The 17,188-nt window shown below is 43.4% G+C and overlaps 2 protein-coding genes across 5 annotated transcripts in view; both read left to right on the top strand.

The window, feature by feature from the left end:
• Positions 1 to 8,807, top strand: part of SUN3 (Sad1 and UNC84 domain containing 3) — a 53,818-nt gene extending 45,011 nt beyond the window's left edge. The window contains exons 10-11 of one of the 4 annotated variants that reach the window (XR_004183273.1): positions 3,275 to 3,533; positions 8,169 to 8,798. Coding sequence is in view for 3 of the 4 variants with exons in the window: in XM_031665409.1 (XP_031521269.1) it covers positions 3,275 to 3,380; positions 8,169 to 8,194 (132 nt within the window). In the remaining variant the exon portion in view is untranslated. Of the gene's footprint in view, positions 1 to 3,274; positions 3,576 to 8,168 lie in introns of those variants that run through there. The other 3 variants (XM_031665409.1, XM_031665408.1, XM_031665410.1) reach the window with 3 other exon arrangements.
• A 3,809-nt stretch (positions 8,808 to 12,616) lies between these two features.
• Positions 12,617 to 17,188, top strand: part of PKD1L1 (polycystin 1 like 1, transient receptor potential channel interacting) — a 216,094-nt gene continuing 211,522 nt past the window's right edge. The window contains 5 exon segments of the mRNA XM_031665407.1: positions 12,617 to 12,773; positions 13,418 to 13,545; positions 13,635 to 13,811; positions 15,408 to 15,515; positions 16,565 to 16,639. Of these exon segments, the coding sequence (XP_031521267.1) occupies positions 12,722 to 12,773; positions 13,418 to 13,545; positions 13,635 to 13,811; positions 15,408 to 15,515; positions 16,565 to 16,639 (540 nt within the window). The 5' untranslated portion in view covers positions 12,617 to 12,721.

Here is a 17,188-nt window from a genome sequence, read left to right as displayed (position 1 = left end):
ATGGGAGTCTAAGTCTCTTTGTAAATCTCTAAGGACTTGCTTTATGAATCTGGGTGCTCCTGTATTGGGTGCATATATATTTAGGATAGTTAACTCTTCCTGATGAATTGATCCCTTTACCATTATGTAATGGCCTTCTTTGTCTCTTTTGATCTTTGATGGTTTAAAGTCTGTTTTATCAGAGACTAGGATTGCAACCCCTGCTTTTTTTTGTTCTCCATTTGCTTGGTAGATCTTCCTCCATCCCTTTATTTTGAGCCTATATGTGTCTCTGCATGTGAAATGGGTCTCCTGAATACAGCAAACTGATGGGTCTTGACTCTTTATCCAATTTGCCAGTCTGTGTCTTTTAATTGGACCATTTAGTCCATTTACATTTAAGGTTAATATTGTTATGTGTGAACTTGATCCTGTCATTATGATATTAGCTGGTTATTTTGCTTGTTGGTTGATGCACTTTCTTCCCAGCATGGATGGACTTTACATTTTGGCATGTTTTTGCAATAGCTGGTACCTGTTGTTCCTTTCCATGTTTAGTGCTTCCTTCAGGATCTCTTGTAGGGCAGGCCTGGTGGTGACAAAATCTCTAAGCATTTGCTTGTCTGTAAAGGATTTTATTTCTCCTTCACTTATGAAACTTAGTTTGGCTGGATATGAAATTCTGGGTTTAAAATTCTTTTCTTTAAGAATGTTGAATATTGGCTCCCACTCTCTTCTGGCTTGTAGAGCTTCTGCCAAGAGATCTGCTGTTAGTCTGATGAGCTTCCCTTTGTGTGTAACCCGACCTTTCTCTCTGGCTGCCCTTAACATTTTTTCCTTCATTTCAACTTTGGTGAATCTGACAATTATGTGTCTTGGAGTTGCTCTTCTCGAGGAGTATCTTTGTGGCGTTCTTTGTATTTCCTAAATTTGAATGTTGGCCTGCCTTACTAGGTTGGGGAAGTTTTCCTGGATGATATCCTGCAGAGTATTTTCCAACTTGGTTCCATTTTCCGTGTCACTTTCAGGCACACCAATCAGATGTAGATTTGGTCTTTTCACATAATCCCATATTTCTTGGAGGCTTTGTTCATTTCTTTTTACTCTTTTTTCTCTACACTTCTCTTCTCGCTTCATTTCATTCATTTGATCTTCAATCGCTGATACTCTTTCTTCCAGTTGATCGAGTCAGTTCCTGAAGCTTGTGCATTTGTCACGTAGTTCTCGTGCTATGGTTTTCATCTCTATCAATTCTTTTAAGGACTTCTCTACATTGGTTATTCTAGTTAGCCATTCATCCATTCTTTTTTCAAGGTTTTTAGTTTCTTTGCGCTGGTTACATAGTTCCTCCCTTAGCTCTGAGAAGTTTGATCGACTGAAGCCTTCTTCTCTCAACTCATCAAAATCATTCTCCATCCAGCTTTGTTCCATTGCTGGCGATGAGCTGCATTCCTTTGGAGGGGGAGATGCGCTCTGATTTTTTGAATTTCCAGCTTTTCTGCCCTGCTTTTTCCCCATCTTTGTGGTTTTATCTGCCTTTGGTCTTTGATGATGGTGACGTACTGATGGGGTTTTGGTGTGGGTGTCCTTTCTGTTTGTTAGTTTTCCTTCTAACAGTTAGGACCCTCAGCTGCAGGTCTGTTGGAGTTTGCTTGAGGTCCACTCCAGACCCTGTTTGCCTTGGTATCAGCAGTGGAGGCTGCAGAAGATAGAATATTGCTGAACAGCGAGTGTTGCTGTCTGATTCTTGCTCTGGAAGGTTCGTCTCAGGGGTGTACCCAGCCACGTGAGTTGTGAGGTGCTGGTCTGCACCTAGTGGGGGATGTCTCCCAGTTAGGACCCACTTGAGGAGGCAGTCTGTCCGTTCTCAGATCTCAGCCTCCTTGCTGGGAGATCCACTGCTCTCTTCAAAGCTGTCAGACAGGGACATTTACCTCTGCCGAGGTTTCTGCTGCTTTTTGTTTAGCTATGCCCTGTCCCCAGGGGTGGAGTCTACAGATGCAGGCAGGCCTCCTTGAGCTGCAGTGGGCTCCACCCAATTCGAGCTTCCCAGCGGCTTTGTTTACTCACTTAAGCTTCAGCAATGGCGGGCGCCCCTCACCTAGCCTCGCTGCCGCCTTGCAGTTAGATCTCAGACTGCTGTGCTAGCAATGAGGGAGTCTCCGTGGGCGTGGGACCCTCCGAGCCAGGTGTGGGATATAATCTCCTGGTGTGCGTTTTGCTAAGACCCTTGGTAAAGTGCAGTATTAGGGTGGGAGTTACCCAATTTTCCAGGTGTTGTGTGTCTCAATTTCCTTTGGCTAGGAAAAGGAATTCCCTTCCCCCTTGTGCTTCTCAGGTGAGGTGATGCCTTACCCTGCTTCAGCTCTCGCTGGTCGGGCTGCATCCGCGGACCAGCACCAACTGTCCGAAATGCCCCAGTGAGATGAACCTGGTACCTCAGTTGAAAATGCAGAAATCACCCATCTTCTGTGTTGCTCACGCTGGGAGCTGGAGGCTGGAGCTGTTCCTATTCAGCCTTCTTGGGCATGCCCTCCTTTATGACACTTTTTGGCCAAATAGTAAGAAAATAAAGATATAACAATAATATATGTTAGAAATGAGCATATTTGTCGAGTTTCATATTTGATTATATATTCATATGCATTTGAACTCATATTATCTGTTCTTATAGTTGGCTTCATAGATCTGGTTTTTAGACAACAAGCCCTCTCTCCCCTGCTCCTCAGCACAGCCAGCAAGGAGTGTAGAAGGGAGAAACAGTGGAACAGAGAGGTCACTTGGCTGCCATATTATCCTCCTCTCCCTCTACTTATCTTTTCATAAGCTCTTTATTCCAGTAGCTTATTTTCCCACTCATTAGACTGATATTTGAAAATAGTTATGTTAGAAAAGAAAAAAGTATATAGGCCAGGTGTGGTGGCTCACGCCTATAATCCCATCACTTTTGGAGGCCTAGGCAGTTAAATTGCTTGAACCCTGGAGTTCAAGACCAGCCTGGGCAACATGGCAAAACCCTGTCTCTACAAAAAATTAATAAATTAGCTAGGTGTGGTGGCATGTGCCTGCAGTTCCAGCTCCTCAGGAGTCTGAGCTGTGAGGATGGCTTGAGCCCAGGAGGTAGAGGTGGCAACGAGCCGTGATCATGCCACTACATTCTAGCCTGTGTGACAGAGCCAGATCCTGTCTCAAAAAAAAAGAAGAGTATATAATTTTAAAATTTTATCAGTATTCATTGGGATTATTTGAGACGAATTTCTTTATGAGGCATTGATTTTCTTTTCTTTATTTTCAGCATGCTGTTTCTGAATATTTATTATGTGTGAAACTTAACATCTTTAGCAACTGGGGACACCCGAAGTATACTTGTTTATATCGATTCAGGGTCCATGGCACACCAGGCAAGCACATCTAGAAGAGTTGGTGCAGAAGGTCATGCCACATGTCCAGAATATTCAAGAACACTTATTCTCTTAGATGATACTGCACACATAGGAATTGAGAATTAGGAGTGGGAAGAAAACCTCAAAGTGGTTCATACTTGCCTATAAAAAGTAAACAAATTTTACTAATAAAAAATATGGAAGTAAATTAAATATCCTTGCCATAGTTTAGTCTTTAAGGATGCTTCATGTTGTCAGAGCATTGAAAACTCATTTTGTATTTAGAAGAAGATAGTCTCATCATCAGTCTTTCTCATAATACCATCTTTGCCTTCACTGACTCATTTATTTACACCAGGCTTGGGTGTCCACTATCACCACTATCATTTAGTGCTGATCTGGAGGCACTGGTCAGCGCAATTAGATAGGAAACCAGTAATTTTTAAATTAGAGGTAAAAATTAGTGGGGAGTTCTGACCATGACCATTTGCAGATAATTTGATGAATTCCTTGAAATGCAATAGAGTCTATTTTAAAAGAATTACAAACAAGGAAAAACGGTTGTAAGTTAGTGGATGCAAAATTCCCACATATAAATTAATATCATTCATAAATAAAAACAACAACCAGTTACAGAGTATAACTTACAAAATCCATTATTATCTTTAGATAATAAACATCAAATAAAAGAAGAAAATAAAATATCTACGTGAAGAAATCCCAAACAGCCGTGAATGACTAAAAGAAGACTTAAGGCCAGGCGTAGTGGCTCACAACTGTAATCTTAGCACTTTGGGAGGTCAAGGGTGTGAGATCACTTGAGCCCAGGAGTTTTGAGACCAGTCTAGGCAACACAGCAAGACCCCATCCCTACAAAAAATTTAAAAATTAACCAGACGTCTTGCATGTTGCAGCTACTCAGGAGACAGGTGGGAGGATCACTTGAGCCTGGGAGGTTGAAGCTTCAAGTGAGGTGTGTTCGAGCCACTACACTCCAGCCTGGGCGATCTGTCTGGAGGGGGAAAAAAAAAAGACTTCAATAAAATAAATGGAAAGATAGATATACTATATGCCATATCCTTCGATGGGAAATCTCAACTGTCAAGATGTCAATTCTAAGTTAATTTATAAATTAACTTGATCTCAGTTAAAAACAAGAAAAATATGGCATTTATGGGACAGTTATGAGATATTAAAGAATTATTATTAAAAAAATAATTTGGGCTGGGCATGGTGGCTCACACCTATAATCTCAGCACTTTGAGAGGCCAAGGTGGAAGGACCACTTGACTCCAGGAGTTCAAGATGAGCCTGGGCGACATAGTGAGACCCTGTCTCTATTAAAAATAAAAAAATTAGCTGGGCCTGGCGGTGCACACCTGCAGTCTCAGCTACTTGGGAGGCTGAGGTGGGAGGATCACTTGAGCCCAAGAATTTGAGGCCACAGTGAGCCATGATCACTGCACTCCTGTCTGGGCGGCAGAGCAAGACCCTGTCTGAAAAAAACAAATTACAGGTGTGTGTGGTTATGGTACTACAATGATGCTTTAAAAATAAATCCTGTGAGCAGGAAGATTCTGCAGCTGGGTCTCTCTTTCTGGTTTGTTTCAAAATTGGTCATGGGAATTTCTAAGCAAGCACATAATTAGATAAGTTCTAAGTGGCCAATTTTAAAAAAAGTTAAAAAAAAAATTAAAATTAAAATCTGAAGAGAGACTGCCCCATCCAGGGCTAGCCAATTCTTAGAGATCACACATCTTTCATATGCAGATCCAACTGCCCCAACTACCTCCTTATCTAACTTCCACATGCCAAGCCAATTTTCTCCTGCCTTAAATCATCCAGGGCCAGGTACCAGACAACTAGAGACCACTCCTAAGACCCAGTGTTGGCCAACATTATTCAGACGGGCCAGTTCTAAATTGTTCACCCTTCCCTGCCTTGCCTTTGCCATGGAAATCCCCATAACAGCTCTGGCTCAGGCTGTCTGCTTGCTCCAACTTTTGCCACCTGATCTATCTTAGTCCGTTTGTGTTGCTATAAAGAAATACCTGGCTGGGCATGGTGACTCAGGCCTGTAATCCCAGCACTTTGTGAGGCCGAGGTGGGCAGATCACGAGGTCAGGAGATCGAGACCATCCTGGCTAACACAGTGAAACCCCGTCTCTACTAAAAATACAAAAAATTAACCAGGCGTGGTGGCAGGCGCCTGCAGTTCCAGCTACTCAGGAGGCTGAGGCAGGAGAATGGCGTGAACCCAGGAAATGGAGCTTGCAGTGAGCTGAGATCACACCACTGCACTCCAACCTGGGCAACAGAGTGAGACTCCATCTCAAAAAAAAAAAAAAAAATACCTGTGTAACTGACTCATGTCCAGATGCTGGCCACTCAGAAGTCAAAGAATGAGAACTGAGGTGTGGTAAAAGGAAAGCAGCTTTTATTGATCAAATGCTAGCAGATGAGAGAATAGCTGGACTCAGCCTCAAATGAACCCTCTCAGCCTTCTGGGCTGAGTAAAGGGCTTTAAGAAGAAAAAAGGTGTGGAGAACTTACAGGAGTAGTGAAAAAGAGAGTACATGGCTGCCTGTCTTTTTTTTTTTTTTTTTAAGATAGAGTTTCGCTCTTGTCGCCCAGCCTGGAGTACAATGGTGCGATCTCAGCTCACTGCAACCTCTGCCTCCCAGGTTCAAGCAATTCTCCTGCCTCAGCCTCCCAAGTAGCTGGGATTACAGGCTTGCACCACCACGCCTGCCTAATTTTGTATTTTTAGTAGAGATGGGGTTTCACCATGTTGGTGAGGCTGGTCTTGAACTCCTGACCTCAGGTGATCTGCCTGCCTCAGCCTCCCAAAATGCTGGGATTACAGGCATGAGCCACCGCACCGGACTTGGGCTGCCTGTATTGTTCCGATGGTTATCTTGAGGAATCAACCATCCTGAAGACCAATTTGCATCATCCTGCCTTTGGAATGGTAGTGGTAGGCTCAATGTTTCTAACTTCCTGTGAGCAGGAAGATTCTGCAGCTGGGTCTCTCTGCCTGGTTTGTTTCAAAATTGGTCCTGGGAATTTCTAAGCAAGCACATAATTAGATAAGCAAGAGCTGTGCACCAATGTGCCTGGCGGGACAGGCAGAGAAACAAAGAATCTCACAGTACAAGGCTACATTTTGAAATCAGAAAGGAAGCAAAAAAAGTTTTAAAGTGCATTTCAAGGCTGGATTACTCTATTACATCTCAGGCTGAGTTATTTATAAAGAACAAAAGGTTTATTTGGCTCACAATTCTGCAGGCTATACAAGAAGCATGACATCAACATCTGCTTCTGATGAGGACCTCGGGAAGCTTCTACTCATAGCAAAAGGCAAAGGGGAAGTGGCATGCAGGACACACGGAGAGAGAGGAAGTGAGAGAGAGAAAGCAGAAGAGGTGCCAGGCTCTTTGCAACAACCAGCTCTCACGGGAACTAATAGAGCTAGAACTTACTATTATCATGAGTATGGCAACAAGCCATTCATGAGGTATCTGTCCCCATGATTCAAATACCTTTCATTAGGTCCTAACTATAACATTGGGAATCATATTTCAACATAAGATTTGGAGGGGACAAACATCCAAAACATAGCATGACCAAAAACGTGCTTTCCTGTGTTATCCTGAAGAGGGACTCTTCCTATGGCATTGGCCCGTCCCATTATGTCATCATGCAGCCACTACTATCAATTAAAATCAAAAAAAACTTGTCTCTGTAAATTCATTCTCTCAGTAGGTGGCCAGCAACTTACAGCTCAGATAAAAAAATAAATAGAGATGGAGCTCAGCCAATTCAGAGTTATCTTTTAGAAACAGGGAATAGGGGTTGGATATAATCCCAGCGTTTTGAGAGGGCAAGGCAGGTGGATCACCTGAGATTGGGGGTCTGAGACCAGCCCTGAGGCAGCACTCACTGAGGGAGCCCCATCTCTACTAAAAAGGGTCTGTAAAAATTAGCCAGGCATGGTGGGGTAGAGGCACCTATAATCCCTATGCTTCTCAGGAGGCTGAGGCAGAAGAATCCCTTGAACCCAAAGAGGCAGAGAGGTTATTTTGTAGAGGCCAAGATTAGCCATTGCATGCTCGACAAGTCAGGAAGAGAGAGGGAGGAGGAGGAGAAAAGAAGGAGGAGGAGGAGAGGAGGAGGGAGGAGGAGGGAGGGAGGAAAAGGGAGGAACAGGAATGGAACCACAAGAAGTGCAATCAGGAAGTGGGGAGTATATTAGTTATCTATTGATAATGATTGAGGCAAGTCTGTTTCTCTAGTCCATTGTATCTAGACTGGCCCATGGATTGCTCTGAATAGTAGTTTGTGATGGAAGTAATGTTCTAGGAGCTCCGGTGCCTCAGCCTTTAAAGATCTTGCGGTTTCCACTCTCCCCTTGGACTGCTGTCCAGAAACCACCTTGTCAAGAAGCTGAACTTGCCTGCTGGAGGGTGCGAGACTATGTAGTGGAGAACGAGGTGCCCAGGCAACATCCTAGCACCAAATCTCAGGCATGTCAATGAGGCCACCTTGGACCTTCCAGCCCAGCAGACCTTCAGCCAAATGCAGCCTCATTAGGGAGCCCAGGTGAAAGTAGCAGAGCAATCACTCAACCAACATCCTAAATCCTTGGTGAAGTCACATGTTTTGGGGAGTGTCTTACACATCAATAGGGAACCAACATACTTCCCACTCCCCAGTTACTACAATTCCCCAGGTTCCCATTCCCAGTTTCTGAAAGGGGACTCTGAATCGACTGAGTTCCATTTCTATTTTTTTTTTTTTACCCAGGCTGCAAGTTGCTGGAAGCCTATTGAGAGAATGAACATGCAAATGGCCAGACCATATATGAAAACAGAACTGAACTCTGGCCCACAGTCTGCAGCAACCTGACCAGAAAGCCAAGCCATTCTCTACAGTAACCGGCCCGGGTGCCGGCTTGCTACCTAGGAGACACACTCCGGGTAGGAGACAGACAACTCTCTCTAACAACTGATGCAGGAGGCCAAACAACTCCTCTAATAATTCACCTCAAATGGCCAGGATTTGATTAATAACTTGCAGATTCCCTAATTTTTGTCCCTGCTCGCAACTTAGGAATAACTAGAGATAGGCAAATATCCTCCCCTAAACAATCATGTGGGAAGCATCCCTTCTGGTGAGCCCCCTCAGCTTCTCCAGGCCGACAGCCTGAATCAGGGCTCACCCCTGGTGCCTTCCCTTTTCCACTATAAAGCATTCCTAGTTCTCTGCCTGCCTTTGAGTCTCTGCCGAAATGCAAGTGATGATGGCTGACTCTGAATAAATAGGCTTTGCCTGTTCCATTTGGTTGGTCTTCATTTATTTCCACACTATCAATTGTTTTCCTGAAAGTCAAGTGTAAATAGGGCTGGTCCAGTCAGCAGGAGCATGTGGGTCACTGGACACTCAGCAATCCAGTGATGCAGATTCTCACCAAGAGTGTGAGGTAGGGCATGCCATGGCCAACATTGCCAGTTCTATCTGTCCCCATCTTTAAAATGGGAATAACAGTCCAAGTGCGGTGGCTCACACCTGTAATCCCAGCACTTTGGGAGGCTGAAGCAGGCAGCTCACCTGATGTCATGACTTTGAGACCAGCCTGGCCAACATGGTGAAACCCCATCTCTACTAAAAATACAAAAAATTGTCCAGGCATGGTGGCGGGTGCCTTTAATCCCAGCTACTCGGGAGGCTGAGGCGACAGAATCACTTGAACCCAGGACTCGGAGGTTGTAGTGAGCCGAGATTGCACCATTGCACTCCAGCTTGGGCGACAAGAGCAAGACTCCATCTCAAATAAAATAAAATAAAATAAAATAAAATAGGAATAATAGTGCTTATTTTATGGGTGTTTATGTTATCTAAGTGATGGTATCAGTGCAGAGTGCTATAAAATGAGAGCTATCTATCTCAACCTACTGATCAATAATATTTAGATAGTGCTTTAAAGGCATCCAACAAATGTTGATCACCGTCCTCTTGAGTGGGACTGGTCCCCTTCCTTAATCCCCATCACTCACTACCATGCCTGACACTTCTCATGTGCTCCACAAATGTTCATTTAAAAAAGTATCTATGGAATTTATTGAAGAATTGTTTTGACACCTTAAAGATGAGAAGAGTCTTTGAAGAGGTGCTTAAGCAAAACCCATCTCTTAGAACAAGTACAATTCTCAAAAGACATTCACTCATGCCACCTCTAGGGTATGCTTTCCTTCATTTTACAGTTTTCTCATGTTAAAAAAGAAGACAAATACTGCCTTTCAAATTTGATGCGTAACAACTGAGCTAGTAACATTGTTTCCCTTGGGTAATTTTTCCGGTATTAACTGCTAACAACAGGGCTGCAAATTGCTGCCACTTCCCCCAGGGACTAGAGAAGACCAGTAAGTACCTGAAAGAGACTGGCCAAATACCTCGACAGAATTGACCATCTGCAGCTGTAGAGAGGTTATATCCCTTACTTCCAACTACATGCATCCTGACTGACATTTTATTTGCACCACTGTTTATTTCAGTTTCTAACACAAGATTAAGGCATTTACCTCCCCACTAAACAAACCTAACAAACAGCGTCAACACCGTTTCCCAAATCATTGTGTGACTGAATTACTAACCCCTGAGGTTCAGCAGTTCTTAGGTCAGAAGGCAATTTACCGTAGCTAGATGAGAACATGAATATACATTGCATTAGAAAACTCAGTGGTACATGGGGCTTCTAGAAATCTCTAGAGATCACATTCCTTGCCTCAAAATCGTTTGGAAAGTACAGAAGTAGTGTCAGTATATTTAATTATCAATTCTGAAGTTATTGAATTAATTTGCTAAACCTATTTAAGAAAATTGCAAGAGCTCATAAAATATTCCTTTCTTCTTCCAAGAAAAGATAACTGCAGCTTTATTTTCTATTTCTTGAGTCAAATTCCTATATGATTTGGGCATTTATCAATGCAGAATGTATATCACATGTTCTTAGGAAGCTTAAAAAATTGCTTTATCAGTTTTTACGACATAAAGTTAAGCAATTTACAGTAAAGTTCAAGATGTTACAAAATATTGTTTACAAAGTTTATTTAGATACATTCTTTAATTATATTCATTTATCTACTAGCAGCCACTTTATTTAATGCGATGCTCAATTCTTCAAATTACTCATTCATGAGGAAATTTAAAAACATGCTTTTTTCCTGCAGATCATATGGGGCAAATGAAAAATGTTGGCAGAACTTTTTTTTTTTTTTTGTGACGGAGTCTTGCTCTGTTGCCTAGGCTGGAGTGCAGTGGCAGATCTCGGCCCACTGAAATCTCCGCCTCCTGGGTTCAAGTGATTCTCCTGCCTCAGATTCCTGAGTAGTTGGGATTACAGGCACAAGCTATCACGTCGGGCTAATTTTTGTATTTTTAGTAGAGACAGGGTTTCACCATGTTGGCCAGGCTGGTCTCAAACTCCTGACCTCAGATGATCCACCCGCCTCGGCCTCCCAGAGTGCTGGGATTACAGGAGAGAGTCACTCTGCCCCACCTGTTGGCATAACTTTGAAAGTGATATATTAAGTTTGGTCTGGTAAACGCTCGCATGTGACAATGAAGATTAGAATTTTACTTCATGTTATAGTCTTAAAATAGGCAAAAACTGCAATTTTTGTATTTTGCACCTTTTTATTATTATATTTTAAGTTCTAGGGTACATGTGCACAATGTGCAGGTTTGTGGCATAGGTATACATATGCCATGTTGGTTTGCTGCACCTATCAACTCATCATTTACATGAGGTATTTCTCCTAAGGCTATCCCTCCCCCAGGCTTCCACCCCCCAACAGGCCCCAGTGTGTGATGTTCCCCTCCCTGTGTCCATGTGTTCTCATTGTTCAATTCCCACTTATGAGTGAGAACATGTAATGTTTGGTTTTCTGTCCTTGTGATATTTTGCTGAGAATGATGGTTTCCAACTTCATCCATGTCCCTGCAAAGGGCATGAACTCATCCTTTTTTATGGCTGCATAGTATTCCACGGTGTATATGTCCAACTTGTCCTTATCCAGTCTGTTATTGATGGACATTTGGGATGGTTCCAAGTCTTTGCTATTGTGAATAGTGCCACAATAAACATAACGTGTGCATGTGTCTTTAAAAATAATCTAGGCCTGGCGCAGTGGCTCATGTCCATAATCCCAGCACTTTGGGATTATAGCCGAGATCGCACCACTGCACTCCAGCCTGGGCAACAGAGCGAGACTCCGTCAAAAAAAAAAAAAAAACAAATTAACCGGGCCTGGTAGCTTGTGCCTGTAATCCCAACTACTCGGGAAGCTGAGGCAGGAGAATCCCTTGAATCCGGGAAGTGGAGGTTGCAGAGGGCCGAGATCACGCCATTGCACTCCAGCCTGGGTAACAGAGCCAGACTCCGTCTCAAAATCATCATCATCATCATCATCATCATCATCATCATCTGCATTGTCTTGATTCTATATGTCAAGTTAAAGACAACGGTCTAGGCTCCTATTTGCAAAGGGCATTAAAAATAACAATTAACATAGATAATCTTTAGTCTTTGAAAAACCAAATTAGATATAATTGTTGCTTCATTTCCCCCTTTAAAATTTCTTTCCTTTTAAAAAAACCTAATGACATTATTTATGCTAATAAGAATTTTATCGGATGTAATAAAGTTCATCTTGAGGCAAACTGCAGAATTACCACTTAACGTCAGTGTTCTTTAAGCATCCCGTCTTTACCAACTAGCCAGTAATATGTTAAATTTTTTAAAAAGTCATTTAAAACACTTTTCAGAACCTTAATCAACCAAGATGCTTCAATACCAAAGTACCGGCACCGTCGTCGGAGGCTAGAGGGTTTAAAGCTGCTCTACCTTAGAGAGGTATATTTAAGATAATATTGTTTAACCTTTATAAACGACTAATTTTATTTGGATATTTTAAAATAGCACTTGGAGTAGGTGTCACAAAATTCTTTCAAAACGTGAATTCTCAGAACCACCTCCCCAAATCTGGGGCTTGAAGCCACCGCCTCACTAAAAGCAGATCCCACCATTACCCCGGAGCGCGGAGGCATACCCGGAGACTGGGACCCCACCTCCTCAGGGCGTGACCTGTGATCCTTGACCCGTGACCCCACCTTCTCTGGGGCGTGACCCCTGGCCCCACCACCCCAGGGGCGTGGCCCGGAGGCAATCCTGGCAAGAGCCGGGTAGCCCGAGCCGGGCGGAACCATGTGCGCGCCGCCGTGTTTCCGGGCGGGGACACTCAGGGCGCGACACTTATCTGTTACCCACAGAGGCCGTCGCGGCTGCGGCAGGCGCGGCCATGAGGTTTCGGGCCAAGATCGTGGACGGGGCCTGTCTGAACCACTTCACACGTGAGCAGGGAGGCCGGAGGGGAGCGAGGGAGGAACGGAAGGAAGCAGTAAGCGCGCGGTGGGGACCGCAGAGGAAGATCAGAGCGGGAATGGGCGGCGGAAGGGGCCGCGGGAGGATGGGGCAGGCATAGGGGTGCTGGTGGAGGCCGCGGGATGATGGGCCAGGAGTGCGCGGGTCGGATCGTAGGGCACTTGTGGGGGTGAAGGCGGCTTTCAAGGGACGTTTCTGAAACTTGATTCCGATCACGCGGCTTTAAAAGCAAGCGGCCACTGCTCCCACAGACGGCTTTATCAGGCATTGACATTCTTTCAAGGCCCCATTCGTCCCTCCACCCTGACAGTGCTTAACCTTGCATTGAACTCTGTACTGCGGTACCCAGTAGTCAATAAGTTCTTGTTAAATGAATGAATGACTAGTAGGTGCCTGTTTTCTTATTTGAGCACTGATGATGTGTGCTGTACATCTCCCCGGGTTTGTTGGGAGAATTGCGTGACATCAGACTTTCCAGTGTGATACCAATGTAAGTGGTTATTTTTCCACCAAGAAGTTGCACCATAATGAACAAGAAATTCTGTAAAATAAGTTGGTCTCTAGGATACATGATGTGCGTTTTAGTAATTCCTTATTTTAACCCCTGCTTTAGGAATCAGTAACATGATAGCCAAGCTTGCCAAAACCTGCACCCTCCGCATCAGCCCTGATAAGCTTAACTTCATCCTTTGTGACAAGCTGGCTAATGGAGGGGTGAGCATGTGGTGTGAGCTGGAACAGGTGAGCAAAAACTTCTGAGAGGCCTGCACACTCTGCAGGTCTAGAAAGACCACAAATGCCCTGCCTCATCCCCCATGTTTTTCCCTTAGGAGAACTTCTTCAACGAATATCAAATGGAGGGTGTCTCTGCAGAAAACAATGAGATTTATTTAGAGCTAACATCGGAAAACTTATCTCGAGCCTTGAAAACTGCCCAGAATGCCAGAGCCTTGAAAATCAAACTGACTAATAAACACTTTCCCTGCCTCACAGTCTCCGTGGAGCTGGTGAGTAGGAGAGTCAGGGTTTCAGAAATTTCCCACAGAAGTCTTGGCTTCGAAGGAATAGACATAGTTAGCCTAGCCTCTTTAACAATAAATATTGTTGAAAGCTGTTTGGTTTATTTAAATTTAAAGATCTGGTCCATAACTATATTTTGCATTAGAGTCAGTGCCTCCTCATTTTAAAACAGTGTTGTTATCATATGCATTCGGCTAGACTGCTGCTTTTTCCAAGCCATAAAACTTCCAGCCTCTCTATTTCTTGTAGTGGTATTGTCACCTTGTCTAGAAATCATGGTTTCTATGCATTTTCACCGTTGACACATTTTCTCCCCACTCCTACCCTGCCTCATCTGCTCTGATAACCTTTAAATGGCCCCTCATTGTTCAGTACACATATGTTTTATATGCTACTGCCAGATGAATTTAGTGCACAGCTGTCCTCCAAACACACAAATACACAACCTCACGCGCACACATACAACCCAGAGTTGCTCTTGTTACTCATGGAATGAGGTTCGTATTTCCTTTTTTTTTCCGAGACTGAGTCTCTCTCTTGTCACCCAGGCTGGAGTGCAGTGGTGCGATCTCGGCTCACTGCAACCTCCGCCTCCCAGGTTCAAGTGATTTTCATGCCTCAGCCTCCCAAGCAGCTGGGATTACAGGCGCCCACCACCACACCCGGCTAATTTTTGTATTTTTTTAGTAGAGTTGGGATTTCACCATGTTGGCCAGGCTGGTCTTGAACTCCTGACCTCAAGTGATCCACCTACCTCATCCCCTCAAAGGCCTCCCAAAGTGCTGCGATTATAGGCATGAACCACCGCGCCCGACCCAACTTTTCTTCATAACTCTCGACTCTGCAGTCAGGCAGTTCTTAGAGCTAATTAGGGTATTTCATGTCACAACATAAGTTTGGTATGTTTTTCCTATTACTTAAGGAAAAGCAAGACAGTAACGTATAATACTTTATGTCCAAAAGTGCAAGATATTTTGTTCTGCGAGTCTCATAGAAGCCCCTAGAAGTAAATATAGTTTGCCTTTTAACTGTTTAGAAACTGCAGCCCCCTGAGTGTCCTATGCCCAAAGAGTGGCCTTCTCTTGGTTGCATCAACATAGCAGGCTTGCTTCTTTCTGCCTCATGGCTTTACATGTGCTGTTTCCCCAGCCTGAAACCCTGTCCCCTTGTTCCTGTCTTCCCATGGCTGCTGCTTTTGGTGGTATCTGAAATGTCACCTCGTCAGTCTAAGGAAACTCCCCCACACTCACTCTGGTCACTGTGGTTTGCTTTCTCACGACTCTAATGAGCATGTCATGCAATTTCATTTGTTTGCATTTTTATTGATCTGTTTGTTCCACTGGAATATTGAGGACCTTTTTGTCTTATTTACCACACTTCCCAGTTCCTGAAAGTACCCAGAGTCTGTTCCGTAAATATTGGCACCATCAATATTGGTCGAATGGCTTTTCAGTGAATAAATTGACAGCATTCCACTTAGATTTGGCATTTCAACTTTTTTGTCCTCGGGTCTTTGGGTTGTTTTGTTGTTGCTTAATATTAACAACATAAAAATATTTTTAAATTAATTCTTTTCTTGGCAGTTATCTATGTCAAGCAGTAGCCGCATTGTGACACATGACATCCCCATAAAGGTGATTCCTAGGAAATTGTGGAAGGACTTGCAAGAACCGGTGGTCCCAGATCCTGATGTAGGTGATGCCCACAATCCTGTTGTACACCCCACATTAAATGGCATGACTTGAATTCTCTAATTTCAGTTGTAGTCTTGCAGTATATTTTATTTTTAAAGGATTCTTAAGGAAAACATTAGAATATTTGCCTTTTGTTATTTACATAAAACATCTTAAAACATGTTGCATATGATAGAAATGTCATGCCTTCCTATATGTAGAAAATGTCTCACTCAGCAACATCATTTAAAACACAACTGAAATGATACTTTAGAGGACAATTAGTATTTGTTAGTATTCTTGACCTTAGACACCAATTTGGGTTTCCAAGACTTGATCTTCTCCTCAGCCAGTCAGGAGCGATATCTGGATGTGCACGAAAGCCAAGAAGAGAGGAATTTCATGGTTTAGGGCTAATATGGGTTAACAGTCATGCTGATGGTTAACCCTAGAACCCCAGAAGGTAAAGATGATGCCAAAGGGCCCATTTCCTCTTGCTCACAATTTATTTAAGAAGAAAGTACAAAAATATGTTGGGTAAAATAATTACTTGACTTTTACTAGACGACTTCTACACTGATTTCAAAAAAGCCCCTGTTTTATAGAGCACTCTTGGTAACAGTCTCAGGTGTGATGCAGTGACTCTGTGCCGTATTTTTGCACAGAGCATGGAAAAGGCCCCTGAATCATAGGTGTAAATGTCCCTTAGAGGAGGGCCTCCTGCTGAGTGCCTGAGTTTTATTCCCCCTGGACCAATATAGGGGCATCTCAGCTGAAGTGCCCTATTCCTTCTTGAGCCAGAAGAATGCCCGCAGGGACATGGTTGCTGAGGTAGCCAGAGGCAGGCATTCCACTGGTCTTTAATTTTGCTTGAGCATCCTTGAGTTAGTGAAATAGAATTGGTTTTCTTTTTATATTTTTAAAAGAACTTTATTCAGAAAATTATAAAATAGTATCCTGTAGTTTTTGAGCATGCAATGTGTTCCAGAGTTAGTTATGGAGCCCTTGTCATTACTAGAGTATATTAATATTTTTAATACTTGTGCTTTTTCTCATTGGTTTTGTAGGTTAGTATTTATTTACCAGTCTTGAAGACTATGAAGAGTGTTGTGGAAAAAATGAAAAACATCAGCAATCACCTTGTAAGTCACAACTTCTTTAGAAAAGAACTCTGAAGTATTTGGTGGGGTGGCGTGGGTGCTCTAGCTCACCCTGCAGCAGTCTACGCAGATGGGCACCTCCTAACCGAGTTCCCACTCATGAGGACCTGGCCTAGTGCTGAGAACCTGCAGATTGCTAGTTGGATTTAGAAACTTTTTCCAGTACTTTTCAAGTCTCATTCACTGAGGAAAGCTTTTATATTTGCCTTTAATCCCTTGTGTTTATAGTATATTAAGGATCTGTTCAGCCATTCTGCCTGTTTTTCCTCTTACATTTTGGATGAAACATTATATATATATATTTTTTGAGACGGAATCTCACTGTGTCGCCCAGGCTGGAGTGCAGTGGTGCAATCTCGGCTCACTGCAAGCTCCGGGTTCACGTCATTCTCCCACCTCAGCCTCCCAAGTAACTGGGACTACAGGCGCCCGCCACCACCCCAGTTACTGTTTTGTTTTTGTATTTTTAGTAGAGATGGGGTTTCACCGTGTTAGCCAGGATGGTCTCGATCTCCTGACCTCTTGATCTGC

This window comes from Papio anubis, chromosome 4 (genome assembly GCF_008728515.1).
Source record: "Papio anubis isolate 15944 chromosome 4, Panubis1.0, whole genome shotgun sequence".
NCBI lineage: Eukaryota > Metazoa > Chordata > Mammalia > Primates > Cercopithecidae > Papio > Papio anubis.
Note: the sequence above shows the minus strand (reverse complement) of the source record. Positions and strands in the feature narration are given on the sequence as shown.